General features: G+C 41.4%; 1 protein-coding gene across 1 annotated transcript in view; it reads left to right on the top strand.

Annotated features, from left to right (window-relative positions):
• The first annotated feature begins 8320 nt into the window (after positions 1-8320).
• LOC117871226 overlaps positions 8321-11239 on the top strand; it is a 120883-nt gene continuing 117964 nt past the window's right edge. Inside the window, exon 1 of the mRNA XM_034758977.1 lies at positions 8321-8392. Coding sequence (XP_034614868.1) covers positions 8367-8392 — 26 coding nt within the window. The 5' untranslated portion in view covers positions 8321-8366. The remainder of the gene's footprint in view (positions 8393-11239) is intronic.

The following is an 11239-nucleotide window of genomic DNA, read 5'->3' as shown; positions in this document are numbered from 1 at the left end:
ATGGCCTGGTATATGCAAAACATACATCATAGCAGGGTCATCTACTGACATCAGTGCCAGAGATGTGTCTGGAATGTAAGTGATTTTTAACTGAGGTGTCCCAACCACAGGTGTAGGAACCAAGAGCCAAATTCCCTTTTGGGGTAATCTGGAGCATCTCCATGACTTCAATGGAGCTGCACCCACTTAGACCAGCAGATAATTTGAATCTGAAGCTCAAACTTTCAGTTGATTCAGGCAATGAAGTTCTGGAGCTCCTGCTAAAAGCTGACCAGATGTCTCCACCATGTGAAAAGAACAGGAGTACTTGTGGCACCTTAGAGACTAACAAATTTATTAGAGCATAAGCTTTCGTGGGCTACATCTACATCTGCATCCGAAGAAGTGGGCTGTAGCCCACGAAAGTTTATGCTCTAATAAATTTGTTAGTCTCTAAGGTGCCACAAGTACTCCTGTTCTTTTTGCGAATACAGACTACCACGGCTGCTACTCTGAAATCCACCATGTGAGAACATTTTCAGTACTGGTCCTACCTCTTATTGGCAATGACTGCATCAATAACCTTTTTAGCTCCCGGGGCATGTGGTGATCAGCATTCACCAGAAATTACTAATGATCTGAGATTCCACAGTTATATTTAGAATGTGGTAACTATGTAGTATTTATTGGCAAAGTTTCATTTTTTAATGATGTCCACTGTAATTATGAACTAATACTTCTGGCACTGGTTTAAAAAGTTGGCTTTTGCCTTGTATCTGCGAGTCTACCTGTGCCTGTCATTCTGATGCATCATGTGTGATAAGTTGCGAGAACTATGCATTAGGATCAAGAATGGCAAAAGCAACTAGTGACTTTGGATGCTCAAGCTGAGTTGCCTTAAAGGCGCTTGATTTTCAGAACCTGGATGCTCAGCACTTTCTGAAAATCAAGTCCATTTAATAAAAAATGCCTAGCTATTATGTACTGCTTTTCAGCGGCAGATCTCCAAGTGCTTTACAAAGGAAGTCAGTAGCTCAGGCATCTCAGACTGAACACTCAAACATGGCAGTAAAATAAATGAGAAATTAACTAATCATTTATGAGTAGATGAGTTTTCATCTTGAAAAACACAAGCCTGTTCCATTGTCTGAAAAATAATTTTTGTTGTTTCTCGTTCAGCATTATTTACACTTGAGCAGGCTATCTAAAAATAACAAACTGGCACAAATAAAATCACAAAACTAAATGAACATTGTCACACTTCTGTTTTGCTCAGTTCTGCACTACATGAACTAGAGGTCTATGCCATTCTTTTTTTTTAAAAAAAGTGCATGAATTACAAAGCAAGCCTGATTCTTTCTTTCTTTAAAAAAAAAATTAATTGCCCGCTACAAAAGACCATAGAAAGTCATCCATTTGTGATGTTCAAAGAACTTGCCTACAGGAAAGTCTGCGTTCTTTTGAAAAACACAGATGATCAGTAAGGCTGGTTAATATTTACTGGCTTACAACAGCAGATGCAAAATAATAATCAGTCGTACAGCAATGTGGAAATCAGAGTGCTTCACAAATTTACAGTTAGTCCTTGAGACTTTACTCTGTTCTCCGCATCTCCTTGCCAGCCCACCTACTCATCTCCTGCCATGGCACATGGAGCAGGTGAGAGATCTGGAAACAGACAATGTAAGAAGTAGGTGTATTGAGGTAATTTAAAAATGGAAAGAAATACATAAGAAAAGTTAAAACCCCTGGTAGGGTAAACCCACTGAATTAGGGCTCAGTCCTGCAGTCTCTAGGTAGACAAAGTTCCCAGTGAAGTAAGCAGGAGCTTTGTCTGTGAATGAACTGCAGGAACTTCAGGGCAAAGTTTGGGTCCCCAAGATGGCTGCCAGGCAGATGTGCATGCCACCAAACTGTGGAGCCATTTGGCAGAAGCTGCTGAAACCTCAAGGCTGAAGTAGCTTCCATAGGCGTTTATGTGGCTCTTCCTGCAGAGGAAGATGAAGATCAGCATGGCAGAATATCACTTGTTGGCCCCACCCCCTCATGTCCCATCCCACATGCCCACAGTATGCTGCCATGCAGGGAGTGCCTGTGCACATGATGTCCACACCAGGCCCTGGATGTACCTGCTCAGAGCAGCCCTCCTGGATTCTTGCCCCCCTGACCACAGGAACTTGGACCCAAATCCCCAAAGATATTTAGCTTCTTAATTCTAATTGAAATCAATAGGAGTTAGGTGCCTAAATATTACTGAGGATTTGGGCCTTAGGTCTGCTGGTGGGGACCATTGCACCTGTAGGGCAGGGGGCTGGTTTTGAACCGAAATGATTATTTTTGTCTCCCATCATGTAGGCTACTCTGCAATGGGTCGCAGTTAACGTTGACCCTGAGCATATCCTACTTGTGTGCTAACCTGAGCCCTTACTCAACACCTTTGTCAGGACAAATCAGTCTGCAGTCACTAATAAACAATGTCTTATACCGCGGTTTCAATGAAAAAAAAGAATGCTCAAATCATATTGGGAGAATGCTACTGTTTATAATCTTCTCTTCACTGATGGTACATCTTCTCTTCTCCTACGCTCGCTAGACCAATCACGGGTTGCAGCAGTTCCCTCTCATTTCATTCAATGCAGGCAATGACAATGAAGATTTAGGGCCACTTCCTGCCTTCCTTACTCACAAAGTAGTCCCAGTGGAGTCAATGGTATTGCTCATTGAAATACTGGTTGCAAGATCAGGGCCTTAGGGATGAAACAACTTTTGAAAAATGTATGGACAATGAAACCAGTGTTATAAATTCTATCCAAAACGATAACCTCTCTGAAGAGCACCTTGTAGCATTAAGGGAAAGTGATGCACATTTTGAATAGCATAATGTTTAAATAAATCCATATTTTACATGTATTGAAATACTACTCCAGCATGGATTAGTGCACTGGGAGCTCTAATTTATTTCAGTATTCTCGGCAGCATCACATAACTGTTTCTAAGGGCAGGGGTATCTCTTTTAGAGACATCTTCCAAAGGAGCTATGCTTCACCCCATTCCTTTAATTAGCTGCCTCTGAATATTCAGACAGCATATAATAAGATTCTGTGCAATCAACAATGAGCCTCTGCATCTGTGTCTTGATCACATTTTTACATGGTCCTGGTGAAAAGTGTGTAAAGAAAATCCTTAGCTAGATGCTGTGGCAATGCATATTCCATGTCAGTTGTGCAGGACATATGCCCAGGGGGTGACATTCACTCTTGTGCAGGGGCAACGTAAGTCCCATGCATCACTTAAGTCCCATTTAAGAGCTCAAAATAGGTCTTCAGTGTGACCTAAGTGCTGCATAAACCCTGTGCTGACTCTCTGCAGAGAGGTGACACCTTTTAGATAAGGATTATATAATGAGTTGGGGCACGCTGGGATGGTCAGGCCAGCTGAAACTCACTGCTATAGATCAGGGTGCCCCTTGCTCTCTGCCTTGGGCTGGTCTTAATGTCACACCTGGAGGAAGAGGGTTTGCAAGGACTGGAAGTGAAGGCAGTGGACCTCAGGGTGCCAGTTACAAGTCTCATAGCTGCATTTAGTATCTCCTGGCCTATTATACCCGCCACCCCTGGATGTTGTTGATTGGTAAGGCTGCAATTAAGAGTGACTCCTTGGTGGCTGGGATCAGGATTCTGGGCGATTGCCTCTCCGCAGAACTTTACGTTCAGCATCTTTTTAGCTTCAGAATTGCTGAGACGGAAAGCTGACGACACCATTTTTGACGAGTGGGCTGTGAGCCGCCAGTACCAAAAGTAGTTTTTCATCATCTTCAGATCAGCAGTAAAGGTGCCTTCAGCTTCCTTGCATGTTGCAGCCTGTGTTGTTAGTGCTAGGTCATCAGCATAGAGGAACTTGTGGCATGTCATTTTGGGCAAACACTTCTAGATATGCTAAAAAGGGATGGTGCTAGCATGATCGGTGTGGCAGGCTATTGTGCAGACTCCACTTTTTGCTAACGTGGCTTCTGAGATGGGCACAGAACGTTCTGTCTGAACGCACTGATGTAATGAGTCGAAATGTCTGGTCACGCTGAAGCAGGTTGCATAGCATCAGCAGTAAGCCCTTGCGTCAGATGATGTTTTAGGCTGATGACAAGTGAATAAAAGCTGTGACTGTTTTAAGCGTCTACTGGAAGCCAGCCTCAATATGTGTAGTCAGTGCAAGCAGTTGGTCACAGAAGCTTTGTTCTATCCTGAAACCTGCCTATCCTGGGGGGATTGTAGTCTCCAGGATGGGGGCTGGGAGATTAGCTAGGATCACCCAATGCAGTAATTTGTATGTTGTTCAGAGGAGAGAGATAGCGCTGTAGTTTTTGGGGTCCTCGAGAGGCTTTCCAGGTTTTAAAATGGTGATGACCTTTGATCATCTCCAAGCTGTTGGGATTTTGCTGCGGACCTGCGGGATCGGTCGACGCTACGCATGTCTCATGTGGCGCCTCATGGTCTCAGACGCCATCCGATGGTCCAGGGACATCTACATCGAGCACATCACCGGCCACCGACAGTACCAGGAGGCGTGAGCCAGAGTGACATCGTTCTCCCACTACGAGAAAGGGACCAAGTGACCTTCTCCGTTGGATCATATGAACTGGAACCGTAAACTCCCTGAACATTAAATCTCACCAAATGAGGGTCAATCCATCCTCATCATCATATCCACTCATTATAATCCACACCCGAACATAGCCACTTTATGAACTTCATACCCTCATATCTCAATGTCTGTACTTTGACCCATCAAGCTTTTACCCCCAATTGGGGATATTGCAGATTATGTATTTCTCATGCCACCTTATGTTAAACCAAATTTTGCACCCTCTATAATCTGTATGTTATTCCCTGATAACCAGAAACTTCTATGCTCAAACTCTGTTCACTATTTTTTTTAACATCATCTTAATACAATTTTAAATTTGTATGTTGTTCAGAGGAGAGAGATAACGCTGTAGCTTTTGGGGTCCACGAGAGGCTTTCCAGGTTTTAAAATGGTGATGACCTTTGATCATCTCCAAGCTGTTGGGATTTTGCTGGTGGTGATGACTTCCTGTGAATAGTGCTGCCATCCAGGCATGCCCTCTTGGCCTGAGATATTTAAGGAAGTCCAAAAGGATGTTGTCGATGCCAGCTGCACAGAGTGGTCAAGGCTGATCTCGGCTCTTGTAAAGGACAGGCAGATTTGACAAAGGGGCACTACATGCATAGTATTCCTCTGGATGACAACTGAAAACTATAGACAGGAATCCAAAAAAGACTGAAGTGGAGCGCTTACTCGGAAATGTTTCATACAACTCTGAAATTGGGGTGCTTAACAGATACAGAGTAAAACTTCCAAAAGTGCCTAAGTAACATAGGTCTCATTTTCCAGTCTCTAAGCTGTTTAGGAGACTAAATCCCATTGACTTTCAATGAGACTTAGGCTCCTAAGGGCCAAATTTACAAAGGTATTTAGGTGCCTAAAGCTGTAGATTGGTGCCTATTGGAATTTACAAGAGCACCTAAGTAAGTTAGGTGCCTAACTCCCATTGACTTTCAGCTTAGGTGGTTTTGTAAATTCTGCTAGGTGCCTATCTGCATCTTGAGGCATCTAAATATCTCTGTAAATTAGGCCCTAGATACCTTTTGAAAATGGGACTTAGGTGCCTAAGTCATTTGAAAATTTTATCTTCATTCTTTTGAGTACATAATTTAGTGTTAGCTGCCTCTTTGCTCTTCCACCTCTTATTCACACCCACTGCATATTTCCAAGAACCCCAAGACTACACCCTTAAGTGTTTTCAAATGGTTTTCTCAAAATGCTTGGACATGATCAGTCATTCTGTAAGATTCTTGAGAATATATATTTTTTATCACTGACAGATATGGCAGTGATTCAAAGCTATTACCAAGGCTTCTGAACAGAGATCTGCTCTCGGAATTATTTTGGGGAAATTCTATGGCCTGTGTTACACAGGAGATCAGACACGATAATCAAAATGATCCCTTCTGGCCTTGGAATCTATGATCTGGGACTCCAATGGTAAGTTATTTTCTGAAGGGAGAGAAATTATTTGACACTGACATAGGGTAATTTTAAACAGAATTATTAAACAACAAAAGAAGTCAGTTTAAGTCAAGTGTTCTCATAGATGTGGTCAGTGCATGACTTCCACAGGATTCCAGAAAACGGATGTTCGAATGGTCAGCCAGGCTGTTCATCCCACAACTCTCCCAAGACAATGTCACAGTGCCTGATTCTGCTCTCATGTACTCACTGAAGTTAATGGAGTTATTCTTGATATATCCTGTGGTCAGTGAGAGGAGAATAAGGCCCGGAGTGTTTGCAGACCCCTCACACTTTAAAGGCCTGATTTTCAGAAGTGATGATCATGTGTATTTTTACCATTCTGTCACCCATCACCCTAGTATCAGAGTGCATTTCATGTAAAAATCAATTAACAATATCAAAGTCCCTAGTGGACTTCATGGAATCTCTGGACATTTTTGGGTATTAAAACTCACTTGGGGTATGGTTAAGTTTTTGTATGTTTGATTTGTTTGCTAGGGTTTTTGTCATTGTTGTTTGCTTAGATTTTTATTTTATTTTTTAGAGGTGAGGGAGGGGGCAAGTTGAAAGGGGTAAACTGTACAAACACATAACAAAAAAGCAGTCCTTACACCGAAGAGCTTAAGAGCTTAAAAAATAGGTCCTGATCCTGTAATGAGCTTGATAAAGGCAGGCCTTTGCACTGAATCCACAGGGTGTCTGCATGGGCCTGTGGGTTCAATGCAGCTTCAGGGCTCTAATGCAGTGGTCTCCAAAGTGGGGTGCGCAAGAGGATCTTTGGGAATGCACGGCAGGAGAAGAGCTTTTTTTCCCCCTTCGTCAGGCGGGAGTCCGAGCGGCTTTTTTTTTTTGCACTTCAGCAAAAATGGTAGAGCCGGCGCGGCAGAGGGTCCGTGCTCAAACATTTTTTACTGATGGAGTGCGCGATCAAAAAAGTTTGGAGACCACTGCTCTAATGTATAACTATAGGTCACCCCAGCTGTAAATGGATATAGCAGGGGTGGAGACAGAGAGACAGGTGACAAGAATGATTACAAACATCCATCTGAAAAGAGACTGAACAGATGGGGACTGTTCTCCTTAGAGTGAATAAGATAAGGTGAAGAGAATTGTCTGATCTATTCCCTAGACCATTCATTATTTTGTGTTCCTTTATTATACCCTCTCTCATTACACAAGCACCATCAGGACATTCAATGAAACTGATGGTGGCAAATTCAAAAGTAATAAAAGGGAATTTTTTTCCCCACAATGTGAAGCCTGTGGAACTCATTGTCACAAGATAGCACTGAAGCCAAGGGCTTAGCAGGATTCCAAGAAAGGACCGGGCATTTACATGAATGACAAGAGCATCTAGAATTACATACGGAAGGATAAAATAAGATAAGGAAGGGATAACAAGCCTCAAACCATACAAAAGCCTCTGACTGATGTGGATAGGAAGACACTTCCCCTCTGGGCAGATTATTCCAAAACTGCTGCCAGGTTTTTGCATTTTCTTTTGAAGCAACCTGGTTCATTTGAAGCCACTGTCAGAGACAGGAAACTGGATTAGATGGGCCACATGTCTGATCCCCGGATGGTAATTCCTAAATGCCCCAAAGCATCTCACCCCACATAGATTATTCCTGTTTCTTGCAGGAATAATCTATGCACAGAGCAGCATGCATGGAGCCATGGCCACCCAGAAGATGGATGCACAGAAAATGATGCTTTTAGTAATTCTTGTCTTTGGACAAGGGGAATCTGAAGATGAACAAAATAGGCATATCTTTCTCTGGGTGAATTACTACTTTTCAAATTTGGCTTTAAGTGTATTATCAGTAATTATTATTGTTAGCTGTGATACGGATTGGGTCAGGCTTCTATTCCACAGTAATGAAGAGGTTAAAAACTATTTGAAAATAATACATGCTATGCAATATTTGCTTTGCTGCCTGTCTGTTTGGAATTGACAAAGAAAGAAGTGTAACAGCATACGAGTATGAAAGCTATATGTTATTTCCTAGTAAACACAGACATAGCAACACCACAACACTACAAATTGGTTTCCTAATAGTAAATAAACCATTCTCTCCCTTTGTCAGTCAGCAGTGGAATCTGATACTCCCTGCACTCAAACTCTGATAATATTGTTTATTACGCACCCTCTAGAGGTTGTTACCATGCTGATCTAACAGATATTAACATCAAGTTATCAACTTGTTAAATAGCTTTGAGATGCTTTATTGCTGCTCACTGGTATTCTGTTATACTTATGTAGTAACGCCAGCCAATTTTAGTGCCAGAAGAAGTAAGTCATGGAAGGTTTCTCCCCTGAAAGCAGGTATGTTGTATTTTCTTCTGGGTTTGTTATGAAAAGGAATTCAGTGGCTGGGCACAATGAGAGCTCTGGAATCTAAGGGCCAGTTATTCAGCTTTTAAAAATATTTTTTGGAAGTCCATGCCCTAAACAGTTTACAGTCTAACTTGGGCAACTTGGATACTTTGAGAAGATGCAGGACAACAGTTCCATTACACGAAGCCTTGGAGACATAGTCGGTTTGGTGTTCAATAATGGAAAGTTTGAGGAAAGAAGTAGGTTTTTAGGGAAGATTGCACTGTTTGCTGCCTGTGATAGATCTGTTCTGTGGAAGGGCCAGATCCTCAGTTGGTATAAGACTACATAAGCTCCATTGACTTCAATGGAGCTATGACAATTTAAACCAGTGGAATCCCTGGCCCTTAGATTCCAAAGCTATCACTGACCCCAGCCACTGAATTCCTTTTCATATTTACATAAATTGACAGGATTATATAAATAATAATACTGCATATGGACAAATCCAGATGTTGGGTTAACTGCATTTGAATCTGTATAAATAATGTTTAGTCATAAGCTGCTAACTAAAAAAATCCCAGTATTTTTATAAGGGAGAATTGTATGTACATGCCAATAGATGGCAGTCCATCTACATTTCCTTTTCCTGCTTCAGATGGGAATCAACCAAAAAAAAAAAAAAGAGAGAGAGAGAGAGACAGAAGAAAGGCAGAAAACATTTTTTCTCAAATGATTTTTTCCTTTTATGTGTCAGAGTTTGAAAGCTAAGTGTTCAAAAGCCCTGGAAATGAGAATTTATCTAAAAACTAGTCTACTGCATGCAACCACAGCACAAATTACCCCATGCTGTCCTGTCAGATTTAATCTGCCTGAATCATTTTTGTAAGGGATGATAGGGGATTTGGTTACCATGCTAGCTAGTAAACTGAGATTAGCAATGTGCTCAGTGATACTGTTTGTTTAATCTGCGAATTAGTTTCTTGACTGACTGGTGCATTGTGAATCCTGAGCAGATATCAGAAGGGTAAAAAAATAAATAAATAAAAAGTCATCACATTAACAAATTAGTTGATTCATGTAAAATAGTCCTGATTTGCAAGGTTTGGGATCTGCTTCTGCTATAGTGTGCGACAGTGTAAGTCAGGAGTGACTCCAGTGAAATCACACCAGTGTAACACTAGTACAAGAGGCAGCAGAATCAGATCCTTTGTGTCCTGCTTGATTACAGTTCAGGGCCTGCAAGACACCTTAGGGAGCTAAAAGTATTTTTTTCATTGAATGGCTTAAGCTTTCCTCAGCATCTCAGGTTGCTGAAATTGTTTTACTTTCTTTACTACACCAGGATGTTACACACACACACACACACAAACACACACACACACACATTACCAATGGACATAGAAAACTGTACATTAAAAGAACCGGTAAGAGACCCAGTAAAATGCCACCAGGGCTACATGGCAAAGCTAAATGGTTAGAAGCAAAGAGGCATCCTTTAAAAATTGGAAGTCAAATCCTAGTGGAAAGGAACCTTAGCTCTGGCAAGTCAAGTGTAAAGTAGAATCAGGAAGGCCAAAAGAGAATTTGAAGAGCAACTAGCAGAAGACACAAAAACTAACGGCAATTTTTTTAAGTACATCAGAAGCAGAAATTCTGGCAAAAAATCAGTGGGGTCACTGAACGATTGAGGTGCTAAAGCAGCACACAAGGAAAACAAGGCCCCGGCAGAGAAGCTAAGTGAATTCTTTGCATTGGTCTTAACTGCAGAGGATGTGAGGGAGATTCCCACACTGAGACATTCTTTTTAGGTAACAAATCTAAGGAACTGTCCCAGACTGAGGGGGGACAGTAGAGGTATTTTTGGAACAAATTGATTAATTAAATAGTAATAATAAGTCCCCAGGACCAGATGGTATTCACACAAGAGTTCTGAAGGAACTTAAATATGAAATTGCAGAACTACTAACTGTGATATGTAACCCATCACTTAAATCAGCCTCTGTATCACATGACTGGAGGATAGTAAATGTAACATCGATTTTTTAAAAAGGCTCCAGAGTCAATCCTGGCAATTACAGGCCAGTAAGCCTAACTTCAGTACCAGGCAAACTGGTTGAAATGATAGTATAAAGAATAGAATTATCAGGCACAACGATGAACATGATTTGTTAAGGAAGAGTCAACACAGCTTTTGTAAAGGGTAATCATGGCTCACCAATCTACTAGAATTCTTTGAGGGTGTCAACAAGCATGTGGACAAGGGTGTTCCAGCTGATATAGTGTACTTGGACTTTCAGATACCTATGAAGAGGATCTCACACCAAAGACTCTTAAGCAAATCAAGCAGTCATGGGATAAGAGGGAAGGTCCTCTCATGGGTCAGTAACTGGTTAAAAGATTGGAAACAAAGGGTAGGAATAAATGGAAAGTGGACTATAGCTGGGTCCCTCAAGGATCTGTACTTGGACCTGTGCTGTTCAATATGTTCATTAATAATCTGGAAAAGGTGATAAACAGTGAGGTGGCCAAATTTCTAGATGATACTAAATTATTCAAAATAGTTGAATCCAAAGCAGACTGAGAAGAGTTACAAAGGAATCTCAGAAGACTGTTACTGGGCAGGAAAATGGCAGATGAAATTCAATGTTGATAAATGCAAAGTAATGCACATTAGAGATCATAAGCCCACTGTATATACAAAATGATGGGGTGTAAATTAGTTGTTACCACTCCGGAAAGAGATATTGAAGCCATTGTTGATAGTTCTCTGAAAACATCTGCTCAATGTGCAGGAGTGGTGAAAAAAGCTAACAGAATGTTAGGAACCATTAGGAAAGGGATAAATAATAAAAC

The sequence above is a fragment of the Trachemys scripta genome, chromosome 1, assembly GCF_013100865.1.
Source record: "Trachemys scripta elegans isolate TJP31775 chromosome 1, CAS_Tse_1.0, whole genome shotgun sequence".
In the NCBI taxonomy this organism is placed as follows: Eukaryota; Metazoa; Chordata; order Testudines; family Emydidae; genus Trachemys; species Trachemys scripta.
Note: the sequence above shows the minus strand (reverse complement) of the source record. Positions and strands in the feature narration are given on the sequence as shown.